Source organism: Marmota marmota, unplaced genomic scaffold, assembly GCF_001458135.2.
Source record: "Marmota marmota marmota unplaced genomic scaffold, marMar, whole genome shotgun sequence".
NCBI lineage: Eukaryota > Metazoa > Chordata > Mammalia > Rodentia > Sciuridae > Marmota > Marmota marmota.
In genome coordinates this window covers 34,965,702-34,985,340 of record NW_026000016.1, presented here as the reverse complement: position 1 = coordinate 34,985,340, position 19,639 = coordinate 34,965,702, and the positions used below count along the sequence as shown (strand labels likewise).

At 33.1% G+C, this 19,639-nt stretch overlaps 1 protein-coding gene across 1 annotated transcript in view; it reads right to left on the bottom strand.

The window, feature by feature from the left end:
• Ints7 (integrator complex subunit 7) overlaps positions 1 to 19,639 on the bottom strand; it is a 75,205-nt gene that overhangs the window by 51,258 nt on the left and 4,308 nt on the right. Inside the window, exons 2-7 of the mRNA XM_048809791.1 lie at positions 13,927 to 14,056; positions 13,377 to 13,523; positions 8,634 to 8,771; positions 2,448 to 2,494; positions 566 to 765; positions 2 to 124 (exon numbers count right to left, since the gene is read on the bottom strand). Coding sequence (XP_048665748.1) covers positions 2 to 124; positions 566 to 765; positions 2,448 to 2,494; positions 8,634 to 8,771; positions 13,377 to 13,523; positions 13,927 to 14,056 — 785 coding nt within the window. The remainder of the gene's footprint in view (position 1; positions 125 to 565; positions 766 to 2,447; positions 2,495 to 8,633; positions 8,772 to 13,376; positions 13,524 to 13,926; positions 14,057 to 19,639) is intronic.

The following is a 19,639-nucleotide window of genomic DNA, read 5'->3' as shown; positions in this document are numbered from 1 at the left end:
CCTGGATATTCTCCCTACTCCAAGTATGTGGTGTTTTATTGGCAAGTAATTTCAGATCTTGAATAGCAAGCCTCTTTACTGCTTTCCTGGGATCATTCTTCAAATACTGCAACAGAAGTTGAATCTATAAAGGAAGTAAAGTCACTCTGTGAAAAATATTGTCACTGAAATTATCATTTGGGATGCAGTACTATTTAGTGAAACTCTTATATTTGAGACAAGACGTCAAATCAGAGCCTTCTCACTTAAACAGCTATGGACCCATATTTGTATATAAAATACTACCATTTAACCTATACAGTTCTAGCATAGGGACAGGGATTTAACACTCAAATCCTTTCTTTACTGCCAACTTCACATGTTGCCATGTACTCCCTGACACTCCATTTTCCTTGAGGGCACCCAAGAATCAGTATGAATACAGAGAGGAAAAAGAAAATTCTACTGATCCTTATCAGATAAACTGACTTTGTTATCAAAACTTATGGGTTACCTGCTTGTTTTTTAAAATCATGTATTTAACATGCAAGTTCACTAAAGAATAGGCAGTTTAAAGAAAAATTACCTGCTTAGGTGTATCAACCAAAGATGAAGCTGCAAGCAGAGTAAAAGTGTGCAAAGAAACAATCACCATTTTGGTGGAAGGATAGGACGTGACCAGCTGTTGTAAAAGCTGACGAGCACTGGAAGCCAGGATTGCATCATGGTGCATATGCTGTAAGATGGGGATCAACTTCAGTTTCAAGTCTACTGGTGTAGCTAAACCTAGATACAGAAACAAATGCTCAGAGGTTTCTGATCATCATCCTTAATAACAGTTCAGATTTAAAAGGTCTGACTCAATTAGCAAAATGTCCATTTAAAAACAAATAGCATACTAATACATTATTAATGTTTACAAAATTAAAGGTAATTATATTACTACTAATCAATATGTTCAATAGTTTTCTCCAAAAGTATTTATCTTAACATTATCTTAATATTTATCTTAATATCCAATCACATTATATTATATAGTTAGTAGAAAATGCCTTTAACAGGCACAGTTGAAAGCAATCATATTTGCTGCCTCTTTCTTCTCATATTAATATGATTATACACATATATACATACACTCAATGGCTACAATAAGATTATATTAACAACTTGAATTATTCCGTCAACAACTTAAGCAAGATCAGTATGTGAATTACACTGTATAAAAAAGTTGTGAAGTTCTCTAAACTTTTTCTGTATAGCAGTGTCTTCCTTTACTGCATATACAGCTTCAACTCCACGAGGAATAACCCCAACGCATCTTTTTTTTGGGTACCAGGGATTGAACCCAGAGGCACTTAACCACTGAGCCACATCCCCAGCCCTTTATTTTATTTAGAGACAGGGTCTCACTGAGTTGGTAGGGACTCACTAAGTTGCTGAGGATGGCTTTGAACTTGTAATCCTCCTGTTTCATCTTCCTGAGCTATTGGGATTACAGGCATGTGCCACGGCATCTGGCTCCCAATGCATTTTTAACTAACACTGGAGCTAAACAAATACACATAAAAGATCTTTCTTTTTATAGCATTGCTTTGTGGCCATGAAGAACAAAAATTTTTCAAACATAATATACTACAAACATGCCAAAAGCTAATTTACACTCTGCAGATCAATGGATTTCCCACTGTGAAGTAACTGCTGGTATGAATCCAACACTACATTTCACAAACAGCTTAAAATTAAATATCAGATACTCTAAAACTTCTCTGCCATTTCTTTATCTTGAACCCAAACTTTCCTGCAGCCAAGAAAGGCCACTAAATTGCACAATTCACTGGAATGTCATTTACAAGAATACAAAGAAGGTGGTGCTCTATAAAATTGTGCAATGCTGCAGACCCAGAGCTGCCGTCAACAAATGTTATGTACATAAATGGGATTAACACATCATTTAGCAGGTAAAACTGAAAACTAGGGCTTTGTAGGCTAAGGTAAGGAATTTGGATTTGATTCTAGTTGCCACTCGAAGACACTGGAGGGACATCACCAGAGAGAGCTCCAAAGCCCCAAATAACATTGTTCTCCCCCAATTCTGAATGTTTTTCCCCCATTTATCTGCATGCTTCATTCCTTTCCCTCCATGTCTTACTTCATCGATGGCTTCCCCTATCAACATATATAAAATACAAAAGTTCTCCTCCAACCCTGCCATCTACTCTTGGGACTCTCTTTCCTTCTTATCTTATTTTTGTCCATAGCACCTGATATGTCATATATGTATTTCTCTATTGACTCCTCTACCCCTCTAACTAGAATGTAGGTTACATGAGGGCAAGGGCTTTAGTTTATCCATTTCTATACCCAAAGCACCTAGTACAGTGTGGCATATCAAAGATGCCTAATAAATATTAACTATTATTAATACAAATCCCATTGTCACTTCATATTACTAAATGAAGCATACATACCTTGAATCATTTCACTGATTTTGTTACATATTCCTACAGCAAAATCCCTTTAGAAAGAGAGAACAGCAATAAAATTTTAAATGCAAACAATTAAATTCGCTTAAATTTTCTAAAGACTTGACAGAGAAACACAATACTCTAAATCATGACTAATACTCCAAGAATCAGATGCTAGGAGGTAGGGTAAGAAATACAATTAAAACAAAATTCTAACCACCAGATAGCTTATGTGAACACTTTTTCTTTTTTTTTTTTTCAAATATTTATTTTTTAGGTGTAGATGGACACAACACAATGCCTTTATTTTTATGTGGTGCTAAGGATTGAACCCGGTTCTGCCCACGCTAGGCAGCGCTCTACTGCTGAGCCACAATCCCAGCCCATGTGAACACTTTTCTCATGCAGTATTCAAAAAAGATGACTGGATTAATAAATTTTCTTGCAATTTATATCACTAAATGACAATATCTAAAACAGTCACTATTACTGAATATGATGTTTGAAGCTATACTTTCAATTAAGAAAAACTTTTAACACACAAGCTCTGATTATATAACCAATCAAATGGATTCCTAACATAAATTTCAGAAAAAGAACAGGTATGAAGTAGAAGAAATGCTGGAAATATGGATAGAATCATATAAAACTACTTAAAGTTTGCCATGTTTTCAACATTAGATATGTGTATTTTCCAAGGTGCTGCTTTTGATTCTACTTTAGTAGAAACATCAACAAATGTTGCAAGATTAATAACATGAATGATTGGCATAAAATACTACTATGGAAAAAAATTATCTAGTATGATCAAATCTGGCTAATTAAGTCATAAGTGATATATGAAACAAAATACTTTCACTCTGGTGTTCAATGGAAATCTAAATATTTCCCGCCATTAAGACATTATCTGTGGGGCTGGGAATATAGCTCAGTAGGTAGAGTGCTTGCCTTGTATGCACAAGGGCCTGGGTTCAATCCCCAGCACCATCACTAAATAAATATATATATATATATATATATATATATATATATATATATATAACTTGTTGTTTTCAGTTTCTTTCTCTTACAACTGAATAGCAGAATTTTCCACAGGCTACATGATACAGGATGACATCATCTCTCAATAGCTAATATGTGTGCTTTGTATTCTTGTGTCTTCTAGAAATTTCTCCTTTTTTTTCAGAGTGCTAGGGATTCAACCTAAGACCTTGTGCACTCTATCACTGAGCTATAGGCCCCTAGAAATTTCTAAAGTTTTAGACTTAATGTATAAATATGAGAATAACTCAGTTTGCTCTTACTTATTCTAAGCACTTATCTTAGATTATATCTATTATAATCTTTTAAAACCTATTATCAACCAATAAATCATTATTTTGAAGTCCTGATGTGTTCCTTGTGTTTATGCAGAAACATATCAATATACTCTGTCTTGCTTTGCAGCAAAAATTATATTTTTCTAAAATTCTATCTACAACTACTTTGTTTTAGACTTTAACAATATTTTATTTTAAAATAAAAGAAAGTTTATCTGCAAGTAATTTTTCTTATACTTAAGGGTAATTATTAGTTTGAAAAACAGAGATAAGAATAGCTTTCTCAGCCCATAGCTGTACTATATGAAATTTGGAGATGCCGGAAAAGATAAACCTGACTGTTATCAGAGAGTTCTCTAACTCAGAAGGGAGGAATTTATTTTAATGAAATAGCAAAACTATAAACAAGGAAGAAACATGGCTTGATTTTGAAGAGACTAAAAACTTAGAATGTAAATAGGACTAAGTATTTTAACTACAGGCATGTTGTGCTCTTTCAAAGAAATAAACTGCTGTTTATAGCTTTTCAACCTAGAAATAAATGACAACTAAGTTAGGCTAGAGAAGAACACACACTAGGTGAGACTTGTGCAACTGATAATACTGAATGCCTGCTGAAGTCAGTGAAGGAAATCAAGGCACCAACACTTTCCAACAAGAGTAACTTTGTTGGGGCTGGGGATATAGCTCAGTTGGTAGAGTGCTTGTCTTGTATGTACAAGGCCCTGGGTTCAATCCCCACTACCATATTAAAAAAAAGTAACTTGTTAGAGATTTGGCTGCATATATAAATTAGTAGCTCATCTACAGAATTTTATTTTTGCCTTCATATTACTGTGGCCAGATGTTTTATTGTGCTTGTAACTGTATCAGTGCCACCCAATCATAGAGTATCTTCTCTTATGTAAATTCTTGACAAGAAATACTGTTTGTGAAGAAATTTTCACAGTGAGTAATTTTTTTTTTTTATCTCATGGTGTATTCTGAAATAACAATATTGGCATTTTCACCTATGGTACAAAAACAATGAGGAGTGAAAACTCTCTCAAAGCAGGCCCCAAACTGTATTAACAATCACTATATTCTTCACTATTGTACACTCACATAAAAAAATGAAAAAAAAAAAGCCATTTGTACTTCATGTTCTTAGTAAAACACTGAAAATTACTAACTTTACTAAATCTCAACCACTGGGTACATGTCTTTTTAACAGTTTTCAGCAAACTGGAAAACACACTTACAGTAAACAGTGATGTATTTCACAGAAAGTGCCAGTATAATTGGGTTATGACATAAACTGGTTGTTTTTTCACGCGTAATACCATGGTTATTCAGACTTGGCTATTTGACAGACAGATTCTTGAAATATGAATATAGTAAGTTTGTAACCTTGAGGCAAGTAACAAAGTTTTTAAAATTAATTATAATAAGTGTTTTCAAATTTATCCATTAAGATTTTTGATATAAAAACTTAACTTTTTATGGAGTTATAGAATTCTAGAAAATTTGTTCTAGTCACAGTTTGAAAGCTTAATACTTGTTACAGTGAAAGCCTTTCCTGATGAAACTGGTGGTGATATTAACAAATATGATCCTTTGATATTATTACACAATGGAATAAATCAACATTTGGATATCCATATAAAACACTGAACCAATATTTTCCAAAAGACCAACACGTAAGTTTTTCAATTATTCATTTACCTAGATAGCCTTTTAAAATACTCCTCCCTTTTCATACTATGCATCTGTGTCAGACTGGGTTTTCTTCATATACTTGATAATCAAAAAAAATGTTACTACAGATATGGTGAATACAAAAGTTGATGTGAGAATCAAGCCATACATTAAAGAGTTTTGCAACAATGGTAGACAATGCCATTCTTCTCACAAACTGGTTTTTGTTTTGGAAAATAATTATTCTCACAAAGATATTCTTATGTTGGGACTGGGATTGTGTCTCAGTGGTAGAGCTCTCCTTTAGCACATGTGAGGGTTCGAGTTCAATCCTCAGCACCACATAAAAATAAATAAACAAAATAAAAGTATTGTGTCCAACTACTTCTAAAAAAATATTTAAAAAGATATTCTTATGTTAATAAATTATGGATTTGTTATTTTAAAAAATAAGTACATAGTTTTCAAATTTATCCATTAAAAATTTTGATATATTAAATATAGTTTAATATATAAAATATATAAACAAAAGTTCTTTGTGGACCTCAGTAAGGCTTTACGAGTATAAGGGGATTCTGATAACAACTAGTTTGAAAACTATTGCTCTAAGGTATCAGTCCCACACTTGCATAAGAAAAAATAAGATATGAATGTCTTTAAGGGTAGAAGGCAAGTGGTATATATTACGTACATATAGACGACTAGTTCCTATTTCTGAGAGCTCCTGCGCTGTTAATCCTTCTGAATTGTTTAGATTTCTGCATAGGTGCCTCCTCTTTCTCACTCAGTTTCAGCTCACGTTACCTCTTTAGAGAGGCTTCCCCTGCTATCCCTAACTAAAGCTAAATATTTCCTCATTATCTATATAAAAACTCTTTTAACTTCAAAATTTAAAAATCTGTTATAAGCCTTTAGGGCCAACAAACTGCAAACTAAAAACCTATGGATTTTTTTTTTGATCCAATAATAATTTTTAATTCTGAATAAACAAGATAACTTAAAGATAATGGTATTAAATAAAATAATCTGATATTCCAGTTACACACTCCCCACTTCATCCTCCCTTTCTCCCTCAAAATCAGACATGACAGCACTGAGCACTTTCCCCTACTAGTAACAACTGGCTAGTGTCCAGGGACAATAGTCCCTTTCATATGGAGCCAATGCTCTTCAGTTCAGCACATTCACCCCTAGAGGACACCTCTCTTACTGACAATGCTCATCTGGCTCCTAAAGGCATTTGGAGCCTGTCAACTCCCGCTCAGTGACCCAAAGATTGGCTCTTTAAAAATACAAAATTTTAACCTTTTGAATAGGATTAAATTAATTCTTAAGGTTTGATTTAGCCAGTTACCGTAAGATCCAAAATTGAGAGAAATACTAAGACAGAAATCCATCAATGTTAGTAAAGACATGTGATCTCAAGCCAGTCACGGGGCAAGAGGTAAACGCTGATATCAAAAATATGTATTTCATTAATTTTATACTGATATATTTGGATAAGTCCTTCAGGTTTTCCTACTGGACCAATTTGGTATTTTTAAAATATCTCAAATACAAGCATATAACACTGAAGCATGGTATATTAAAACACTTCCTATACAAACTGCTAATTTATGTGCTTTCTGGTCATCAATTCCATAAGTGAAGAATTTTTGTTTTTTTCTATGTTAGTCTTAAACACTGCTCAAGAGAAATCAGAAATCCTATAGCTGAAATAAAATTAGCTTTTGATAAAACAAGAGGAAAAACTGAACTACAAATGATTTTCATCCATAAAATTTAACCACTGAATTATAAATTCATCCAAAATTAGAAGTTAAATTTAGAAAACTATTTTTGGAAGCACTGGACATATATAATTAACCTAACAGATTATAAAGCACACTTTGATAGAGGTAATCAGATGATAACTATTCACAGCTTAACTCCTATTCAATAAAAAATTTCCGACAGTTCTCTCAATATCGATAACCCAGTAAGAAAAAACTTCCTATTTTCAAAAGCATAAATAGGAGGGGCTGGGGCTGTTGCTCAGCAGCAGATCACTTGTCTCGCATGTGTGAAGTACTGGATTTGATCTTCAGCACAACAGTAAAACAAACAAATAAAATAAAGGCATTCTGTCCATCTACAACTACAAAAAAAAATTTTTAAAGCATAAATAGAAACTATATTCAATTATTTCTCTTCAATTCTACTGTATTTATTAATTTTGAGCTGTGAAATTAAAAATCATATGCTTTCTATACTCTTCTCTTCCAATGAGTAATCACAGAATTCTTTGAGATTTGATAAAATCAGCTGAAGAGAAAATTATGCATATATAATTAAAACTGGAAGAAAGTTGGTGATTATGTCAAGTTTTATCAAATTTAACAGACTTTATTGAAATTGCTATTTATTATTTGCCTGATTATAAAACTAAAGCTAGTTCATGGCAAGATGTAAAGAAACTTAGAATAATTATGCCATCTTATCATCCAGAGACAACATTTTGATATATATATATCCTTTGAACCCTTTTTCTATTCCATAAATACAAATATTTATTGTTACAAGTTAACATTAAAACTATCATTCTTAGCAGCAAATGCTAGTATGCACTGCTGACTCCTTAGAAGTGGATTTTCTGGGTTAAAGGGATATATATTTTTAAGGTTTTCATACATATTGCCAGAATGGTCTCCAGAAAGCAATGCTAATTTTGATGTGGGCCAAGGGGATATTACTTTTTACAGAGGTAAGCATACAAGTCAGATCATAGTTAACATCTCAGCTAAAAAAAATCTTCTCTAATATAATATTCTGAAAAGATTAAGTTGGGTTTAATTCAAATTACTGTCTCTGTCAAACTGTACATGGCTGTATATACATAGTTTGACAAGGAAATAGTAATAAAATAGCAATTTAGTACCTTGAGTGGGTGTGCAGAAGATTCTTCAGTGGACAAAGCTGCTGCTACCCCATGAAACCTTCCTAAATCACTCTATGCTGATCTTGTCCTCTGGAAACCAACATCTGAATTTAAGCTTTCTATAAGTCTTGTTTCCCCGACATGTTGTAAATCCTCTTGGAAAAAACACCCTGTGATTTACACTTTTTGTAACCCATAATGTTTATATATACAATAACCAGTTATTCCTTCAAAAAAATCTTGGGAAGCCAAATTACTACAATTGCCTGTGCTTACTTTGACTGTGCAGAGAAGTTTGCAGCAGCAAAAACAGCAGCTTCAACTTCTACATTATCATGTGAATCCAAACTCTGACGAATACTGTGATGAGCATTCTTCCTTTCAGGAATTATTGATGCCAGACTTCCCAACATCCTGCAGTAATAGAGAAACCCAAGAACTGAATAAATTCAAGGTCAGGAAAGGAAGAAGCAAAGCAAGCTAGATTATCAGAACTAAAGTTTGTAGGCCATTCCATTTCAGGTGAATAAAGCTTAACTTCAGGAATCAAGCAATGAGTGGAATTCTAAACACTTTTACATACTTTAATATGCCAGAGCTATCAAAATGGCTTACCTAACACAAAAAGTTTCAAAAAATCATCTTGAAATACATCCAAGGTACCAAATAGGGCCCAAAAAAGAAACTTTTTAAAATTACTAAAGCATTAAAATATCAATTTTCCAGGGTTGAATGAAGTACATTTTAGTAAAGCATTAAGAATATAACATTTTTACTATTAAGCAGATTCACAAAGTAAATCAGTAAAACTTCCAAGACTTTTTCCCTCACATCAATAAATAATGGTATCGTGATTTTCAAATCTGTCTTCAGTATCAAGAGAACAGAGGTAGAGGATGCCCCCTAGAGCTCATACCAGAATCAGCAACAGTGAGGAAGTTAACTTCTAGAAAACACAATTCATTTTATATAATAAATAATTATAATAAAATCATAGATTTGAAAAAGAAAAAATCCATTGTTTGCAATATAAACTACAGAAAATAAAGCCTGAAAAATCCTTTTGGCAGAAAGCTACGGATTTTAGAAAACTGCAAAACAATGAAATAAACAGAACCTACAATGTTCCTATAATAACAACCTTCCTAAAATTAACATCCTAAGTGAATAATAAAGTTAATTTCCAACTTAACATGTCTTCACCTAATGATTTTATGGAGCTATAACTGATTAGAACTAAGTAGTTGAGTTCTTATAAAATAAATACAAATGAACTAAATTTGTAATTTATAAATCAATTTCAACAAAAAGTTTTGAAATTGCACATTAAAAAAAAAAAAACAAAAACAGAAAAGGCTACCAATGTAATATATTTTTTTACCAGAAAAGATCACCATATATTTTATTACATAGTAACAAACTTTTAGCCAGGTTTTATCAATATTAAGATCCATTCTGTATCATATCTTCTTTATACAACATAAACTGTAGTCAAATACACTCACTTACATGCCCAAATCCTTTTGAAAAATCCATCTTAATAGCCAGATTTTTTTTTTCAATTCTATGGAGATTTCTAAATGTCTTTTGGCATATTTCTTCATTTTATCATACAGGAAATAACTTAAGGTGGATTTTTTTCATTTTACATCAACAAAAGTAATTTACTTCATATCAGTTCATTGGAATGTGAATTAGAACTAGAACAAATCTCTCTAAACAGAATAGCCATACTTCTTTTTAGCTGACTAGTCCACTGTTCCCCATTATCTTTTTTTTTCCTTTCTTCCTTTTTTTTGGGGGGTGGGGGGCAGGTACTGGGGATTGAACTCAGGGGCACTTGACCATTGAGTCACATCCCCAGCCCTATTTTGTATTTTATTTAGAGACAGGATCTCACTGAGTTGCTTAGCGCCTCATTTTTGCTGAAGCTGACTTTGAATTTGAGATCCTCCTGCCTCAGCCTCCTGAGCTGCTGGGATTACAGGTGTCCACCACCATGCCTGGCGAAAAACACATTATCTTTTGAAAATTATAAAAGCAACAAATTATGCCCCCTCCTTTTAAAAGAAGAACATTCCGAGAACTGCATTGTATACACTGAATATGTATGGTAGTTAACTGTGGTAAGCACACGTATGGCTAAGTTAATTGGTTTATCATTGCCAACATCTGGGGAGGCTTTCACATAGTCACAGTTTGAAATTGTCTGCATACATACACACATATGTATGTATGTATGTATGTATGTGTGTATGTATGTATATGTATGGATATGTGTGTGTGTGTGTATATATATATATATATATATATATATATATGTATATGTATATATTCTGAAACATATACTATTTAACTTGTAAATACAAAAACATAAGGGACATGATGCTGATTTACAACTTCTATATTAAAACATAACACTGAAAGTAATTCTGTTCCTGGATTTCAGGTCCTAAAAGAAGTATTTCTCTGCTTTGTATGTAATGCCTAAAACATATATCTGAAAAATTATTGGTACTAGCATATATAAGAAACTCACATAACTTTATAATAAAAAGATAAATAACATAAGATGGGCAAAAGACACTTTTTAAGAAGATATGAGCTGGGCATGGTGGCGCATGCCTATAATCTCAGCATCTTGGGAGAATGAGGCAGGAGGATCGTGAGTTCAAAGGTACCTCAGAAACTTAGCAAGGCCCTAAGCAACTCAATGAGACCCTGTCTCTAAATAAATATTATTTTGTGTATTTTGATGTGGCTCAGTGGTTAAGCTTGTCTGGGTTCAATCCCCCACTATCCAAAAAAAAAAAAAAAAAGATATAAGCTGCCAAAAGGTACATGAAAAAGTACTTAACATCATTACTGCCAAGAAAACTCAAGTCAAAGCCACTATACATCCATTAGAATGACTAAAACTTTTAAAAAGCTAACATCAAAAGTTTTGGCAAGGTGTGAAGCAGGCAGAACTCTCATACATTGTTGGGGGAGATATAAAATGGCAAGAACACCAGAAAAAAGTCTAGCAATTTCTTATAAAACTAAATATACATTATGAATGATCCAGTGATTTTACTCAGAGGTATACACCCACCAGAAAATAAAGCATGTTCACAAAAGATCTCATACAAGAAGAATGTTCATAGCAGCTTTATTTTTAATAGCAACAAACTGAAAATAAATGTGTTTGTTGTTAAGAAAATAGATAAATAAATTGTTATAGTGATACAATAGAAAACTACTCACCATTAAAAAATGGTTATTGATATACATGGGTTAATCTCAAAAACACTATGTTGCGTCAAAGAAGTCTCACACAAAAGGATTCCTATTGCCTGAGCCCATCCACATAAAGTTTGAAAACACAAAAACTACTAGTCTATGATAGCAAAAAGTCAAATGAGTAGTTGCTTCTGGGAGGTGATTGTGGGGACCAGCTCAGAAGGGGTACACAGAGATTTCTAGAGTGATGGTAAATTCAGTATTTTCAAAAGGGTTGGGGATACATGAGGCAATTGTCATAATCAGTAAATATACATGTAAAATTTGTGCTTTGCACTGTAGGCAAATTTTCATTAAAAAAAAAAAAAGATAATTTTTTTTTTACCAGAAAAGATCACCATATATTTTATTACTATGTAATAAAATTGATATGACTTTTCTCCTTGAAACTGAACTTTCTTTTTGAGAACTTTCTAGAAATTACTGGTTTTATCAATTAGAGCAGTCCTTACAGAAGAACTGAGGCAAGGCTCAACTGCTACCTAAGAGAAGGGGAAGAACGCAAAATGAATGGAATATTCAAACATTAAGCTACTTTTTTTCAAAATATTCATACTAGCTCTAATTATTTGTAAAATTTATCTATTCCTTAAATTCTATTCTTCTTCTTTATTATCCTTGGATTAAAAAAACCATACTTGTAAAAAAAAAAAAAGAATTCAAACCTTATAAAATCATACAAAGTCTCTTATAATCCACAACCCAATGATCCTGCCCAAAATCATCACTTTTAACAGGATATGTTCCTCCATATTTTCACTGAGTCAAACAAATACACACATTAGTATTAACTGACTAAAATTAGTAAAAATGTAAATTATCTGATCATTTTTTAAACTTAGTATCTCTGTATATTAGTACATACAGACATGTCATTCTTTGAAATTGATGTAAATTAACTGTTCTCATATTGTTAGCATGATTCCCCCCAATTTATCATTGTAAAATAACACTATGATCATCCATATACATCTTCACCAACTTATTAACTGACTTTAAAACCATATATTGTTCAATTTAATCTCTCAAAAGAAAAGGAATAACAAAAGCACTTAATTATGAACAAAAAGAATTGATGCTTGAAGTGGAAAAAAGTAAACTCAGGCAGAAGTGACATCTTGGACCTCCTGATCAAAAAGAGGATTGTCTGGGCAGGGAGAGTCAGAAATAAAAATTATAATTTAGGAAAATAAATTTCAAAAAATCCCCTAAAATTATACATATAAAAAATTATGGTTCACATAGGATATGAAGCTTACAAAAGGAAATTTGAACAAAATAAAAATTTAAAATAAAAGTGCCAAGAAAGAAAAGGAAAGACTAAAGAAACTACAGTGGTTTATCCAGTGTTCTCCAAGAAATTCTAACATAAACTATCACATGCAAAAATGAGCACATAACCAGGATGAATGTAGAAAACGGACAGAAAACAAAGTCAAGAAGGCAAAAGTTCAAAAGGAACTGAGGCTAAGCTATATTGAAATTCACCAAGTTACTTGATCAGAACTCCCACCTACATAGAGGAATGTTTCAAATACAAGTTAGGCAACAATTTACCACCAACACAGTAATACAGATGTTAATTGAAAAGAATTTCAGATTAGGATATTACCACATTTTTGCACTGAGTCTTAGTCAAAACCCAAAATAAATCTCTAATATTTAAAATGAAACAAGTAAGTACATTGCCTTTAGTTACAGCTTAGTCTTAGGATGAATGATTATTGAACAGCATACCGGAGTGTGATGGCTCTTGCTACAGGATCATTACTATGAATCACAGAGAAAATTCTCTTCACAAATTCATCCACATTTAGGATCTTCTCCAAATGCTTCTCACTTTGTTGGGTAACTTTAAGAACACATAGCCTCAGAAAATTGTTTCTAGGAAAACCAGAGATAATATAATTGAATCACTTTAGGAAAGTAATATCTGGGATTAAAGCAACATTAAAGATATTAAATTTTAGCAACAGGCAAATGTTTTTCCAGCTTATCATTATCTGTTTCACCACTGAAAGGGTTACCTGAAGTCTGTACTTCAAGAGGATACCAAGCATAAACACAGCTATGCCCAAAAGAAGTAAATACTCTCTGAATCATATTCTTCATTTTTGCTAAGTGTCATTAAATCTCATACCAAGGTGTAGTGCACACTGCAATATGCTCCACTAAAATGGTAAGTAACCATGTAGAAGTCCCAAAGGGAAAAAAGAAAACCATAACACAAAACAAAGAAATATGAACAATACATGCTTTAGAATAGTGAGGCTTTTAAAAGACTTACCCAACTCTAAAAACATCAGCTAACTTTAGGAATGCAGAATTGATGAGAATAGGAAATGGATACTTCTGAAAAAGCCTGGGAAAGCGGACAACAGCTTCACACTGTTCACCAAGTTTGCCGGATCTTAGACCTATCAAAAACATGAGAGGAGAGCACAACTTAAAAATTTGTGTCTGCAAGTCAAAAAAAGCAGACACCAACTTATTACACAGTAAGGTAACAATCATTCTTAACAATTACATAAAGTACAACCATAATTCATTTCTCATTTAAAAATAGTACATAAATTAGTAATTTGAAAAATTGATACTTTTAGATACATAATAATGAAAAAGAAAAATAATTTTAAAGGTCAGTAGTAAATTAAGGCTATTCAGGGACATAAAATAAATGCTAAAAAATTTCTAAACCACAGAATTTATGTTCTCTGACCACAATGGAATTAAATTAAAAAGAGTAAAATATTGGGGTTGGGACTATGGCTCAGTGGTAGCACACTTGCCTGGTATGTGTGAGGCTCTGGGTTCGATTCTCAGTACCACGTATAAATAAATAAAAAAATAAAGATCTATCAACAACTAAAAAAGTATTAAAAGAGCAAAGTATCTAGAAACCTCCCAAATAATTGATAATTAAGCAATGCACATCTAAATAACCCACAGATGAAAGAAGAAATCAGAAAGAAAATTAGGAAAGTATTTTGAACTGTATGAAAACGAAAATACAATTTGTGGTATATTTAGTGCTTCATGGAACATTTATGACATTAACTATATTAGGAAAGAAGAAAGGAATCCAATCAATGATCTAACAAGGATGCCAACATAATTCAATGTGGAAAAGATAACCCTTTTAACATGTGATTCTTAAAAAATTAGATATCCAAAAGAAAAAAAAAAGTTAACCTCAACCCTTAACTTGCTCTATAATCAAAAATTAACTAAAAATATGAATCTAAGATGTAAGATTGAAATATAAGATCTAAAATTATAAATTGTAGAAGAAAATGGGGGAAATTTTCGCAAGCTTGTGTTAGGCAAAGAATTCTTAGATTAAAATACAAAAAGCATGATTCATAAAATTAAAAAGTAGTAGCTGAATTCCACTGAAATTAAAATTTCTGTTCTTCAAAAGATACTAGAAAAAAAAGAAAAATACAAGCCATAAACTGGAAAAAAATATTTACAAAACAATTAATTTGATAGTTATCTGATAAAGGACTTTATTCATAGTTGTTATAACTCAATAAAAAGACAACCCAATTTTTAAATGAGCAAGATTTGAGGAGAGATTCCATTAAGAAGGAAATATGGATGACAAATATAAAAACACATGAACAGATGCTGAACAGTACTAGTCATCAAGGAAATGAAACTTTAAAACTACAGCAAGATATCACTCTGCACTTACTGGACTGGCAAAAAATAAAATAAAATAAAAAACACGACAATACCAAATGCTAATGAAGATACGGAACAATTGTAACTCTTAAACATTGCTGATGGCAATGCAGAACTATATAGTTCTTTGGAAAACAATCTGGCCCTCAGCAAATATATGAAAAAATATTCAATGTCATTAGCAATTAGGGAAACACAAATTGCAAATACACTGAGATTTTATCTCACTCCAGTTAGAATGGCAGCCATGAAGAATACAAACAATAATAAATGCTGGAGAGGATGTGGAAAAAAAGAAATACTTTTACACCATTGCGGGGACTGTACTAAAGAAATCAGTATGAAAGTTCCTCAAAAGACTAAGAATGGGGCCAGGTGCAGTGGTGCATACCTGTAATCTCACCGGCTTGGGAGGCTGAGGTGGGAAGATCATGAGTTCAAAGTTACCCTCAGCAAAAGTGAGGTGGTAAGCAAGTGAGACCCTGTCTCTAAACAAAAAATAGAGCTGGGGATGTGGCTCAGTGGTCAAGTGTCCCTGAGTTCAATCCCTGGTACCCTCCCCACCAAAAAAAGACTAAGAATGGAACTTCCATTTGATCCAGCTATATCACTCCTCAACATTTATCCTAAAGAATTAGAGTCAGCATACTATAGTGATACATGGATACCTATGTTTACAGTAGCACAATTCACAATAGTCAAGCTACAGAACCAGTCTAGGTATCCATCAATGGATGAATAAATACAGAAAAAAATGGTATATATATACAATAGAGTTTTACTTTGCCATAAAGAAAAGTGAAATTATGGTATTTGCAGGAAAATGAATGGAACTTGAGAAGATTATGTTAAGTGAAATAAGTCAAACTTGGAAAGCCAATGATCGTTATGTTTTTTTCATATGTGAAAGCTACAGAGAAAAAAAGAAAAGAAAGTTGGTGGGGGAAGGATCTCATGAAAATTGAAGGGAGATCAGTAGAGGAAACAAGGGGAAGGAGGAAGAAAGAAAAAGGATAAACACTGGGAATGATACTGGCCAAATTAGAGTGTCATAATTGTGTTCATATATAAATATATAACAACAAAGCCTACTGTTATTTACAACTATAATGTACCAACAAAAAAAGGAAAATATTCTGCTCCTTTCTAAATAAAGGTAAACATACGCTTACTATACACTCAGCAATCCTACTAGATATTTACCACGTAAAATGAAAACATGTCCACAAAATGATCTGTATACAAATATACACAGCAGCTTTATTCGTAATAACCCTAAACTGGAAACAATCCAAATGTTCATCAACTGGTGAAAGAATAAGCAAGCAGTTTTAAATATGAAATTTCACACAAAACTAAGGATTTCTGGCTTTTAAAAAAAATTAAGCCACCCGAAATATCACTGACCAAAGAAACAGTAGAATTACAGATCTGTGCTGAAGGTCAGTTTAGGTTTGACATCATTTATGATGGTAGCCATATACCCTATGATACGACTTTGTCCAGCTTATTTTTTGGACACCCATGAGTAAAATGGAACCTTGGGTAAAAATTTATAGTACTGGTAAGGAAGTTAATGTAGCTAATCAGAGACTACAAAATATATGCTGGATAAAAAGGTGAAAACAGGTATAGGGAAAGTAGAAAGGTAATATACTGAGGTCTGAATGAAAATAGAGAATGGTCAAAATAGCAGTTAAAGCAGGGCATAGTGGCATCTGCCTGTAATACCAGCTACTTGGGAGGCTGAGACAAGAGGATTACAAGTTCAAGGCTAGCCTGGACAATTTAGTGAGACCCTGTCTCAAGGTAAAATTAAAAAGGGCTGGGGGTGTAGCTCAGTGGTAGAGTGCTTGCCTAGCATGTGTGAAGCCCTGGGTTTAATCCCTAGTACTGGGGAAAATAAAACAACAACAACAAAAAAAAAAAAAGCAATTAATCATAATGATGATGATGTATCCTAAGTGCTTATTCTGTGTCAGATGTTCTACTAAAGTACTTTACAAGTAATAACATCTCAGTATAATCACAGAAGCTAGGCACTATTATCTTCCCCATTTTCAAGATGAAGAAAAAGGCAAAAAACTTTCCTAAAAAAGAGCTAACAAATGGCTAAGATTCAAATCCTGGTAGTCTGCTTCCAGAGCTTATGGTCCTAAACCATTATGCTAAAATCCATCTCTAGCAAGCAAGTAGAAAGACAGATTAAAATTAAAGAATAAAACATTTGAATTAGTGATTTCAGAGTGGCAAAATTCTGAAGGATGACAAATTCCAGGAAATTGAGGAAAAATAACAAATTATGGTAATCTTAAAGTTCTGATCAAGTTTCAAAACAGCAAAAATTTCTAGACAGCATGTATTAGTAGCTCTTAGTTGCAAGCTGCACAGAAGCTAACTAGCTGATAAGTAGAAAATGGGTTTATTACAAGACTAATAAAACAAAAATTTAAGGCTAAATTTCTAAGAACATTAATACCACACTGCCAAATTGATTAGATGAGGACATCTAGCATTGCTAGGAAACACCAGATGCTACAATACCACCTAGGAATATCACAGACATTAGTGCTACTATTGTACACTAAGAATACTGAAGCCACTCTTGCTGTCAGGACAAGGACCGGTGAGTATGCTCTTCAACTTCTCTTGCATAACTCCTAAATTAGAGCTCAAAGGAGGTGTGTCCAATTGGCAGAGGCTAGGCCAGACACTGCACTCTTTCAAGGATCAAGCAGGAAGACAGTTTCACTTACACCTTGATGAGACAGGGCTCATGATGTAGGACATTCCTCAAGCACAGAAATGATCAAAAGATGCTAAGCAACCACTAACATGACTAACATTTACTGCAGAGTACCACTAATGAACCATTACCAACAAAGAATATTTCAGGAGGATCTATCATATACATTTGCTTTAGCTAAGAGATGATGATGATGGCCATGATTCAAAATGAACCATCTTAATATCTAGTCATTAAAAAAAAAAAAAAAGGTGTTTGTGTTGGGAAGGAAGCAGACATACAAACACAAGTATGCACCACACATTTAAGGTAACCTGACAATTCACAGCTTAATAAACTGATGATAGCAAAGCCTTAATTTATACTTAAAAAGCAGATACAAATGAAATAATGTCAATTCAACTAATGATGCATTAAAAAGAAGCATTCTTTTCCAAAATTTTCAGAAATTGTTATGTGTACATGGTGAGATTGAGTGCAGTAGGCACATAATAGTGATTAAGAATCCTAATAAACTAATTTTAGTTTATTAATATTTAAATATTTAAAAACTCACTTTGTCAGCTACAAGATAGCAGATGTTAGACGTACATAAAAGTAAGACTATGAGATTTAGTAAGAACTAAAGAAAGGCCTTGGGTTGCTGATTAGTTCAGAGCTCATTCAAGGAAGCACCAACCAGGTTTTAGAATTTGTACTTCCTAATGCTGGTTTTTATGCAGCTTTGAATTGCTAAGAGTCCTGCACTCAATTCTACATGATTTTATAGGTCCACTTACCTATACTGACAGACTAAGTTTAGTCTGGTTATAGAGATCTCAAGAGAAAAAATTTGAGTGACATGTCTATTCCTGACTAGATTAGTTATGGCATGGAATTAGCCACCTGGTACAAACCCGACAAACCTGGCCATTCTCTTTGGAGGGGTTATGGAGAAAAGTACAAAAAGGTCTCATTGTTCACCATACCCCTAATTACATCTGTGCCAATACGAACAGTATCACAGCAATCTATGGTCTTTTTCACATTGAGAGTTCAGATGTTTTGGAACATGGGTGAGGTGATGGCATCTAAGGGGGAAATCAAGAGAGTACAGATAGTTGTCATAATTCATATCATTTCTCTTGTCTCATAATTAAATTTTTCATTAAGCAGAGCACCACACTTTTCATACAGCTTTAAATTCACCAGCACCTCACAGTACTCCACCCTCTATGCACCAGCTTCAAGAAAAGGAATGAGACTCACTACCTTCTCCCTATTGCTTTTACCTCACCCAGTCTGAGTGATGTCGTTTAACAGTGACTCTTCACTGGGTACAGTGGTGCACACCTGTAATCTCAGAGGCTCTGGGGGCTGAGCCAGGAGGATCTCAAGTTCAAAGTCAGCCTCAACAACTTAGTGAGGCACTAAGCAACTTAACAAGGGCCATGTCTCAAAATAAAAAAGAAATTTTAAAGGTGGTAGTGGCTGGGGATGTGGCTCAGTGGTTAAGCACCACTTAACCTTAGTTCAATCCCCAGTACCAAAAAAAAAAAAAAAAAAAAAAAAAAAAAAAAAAAAAAAA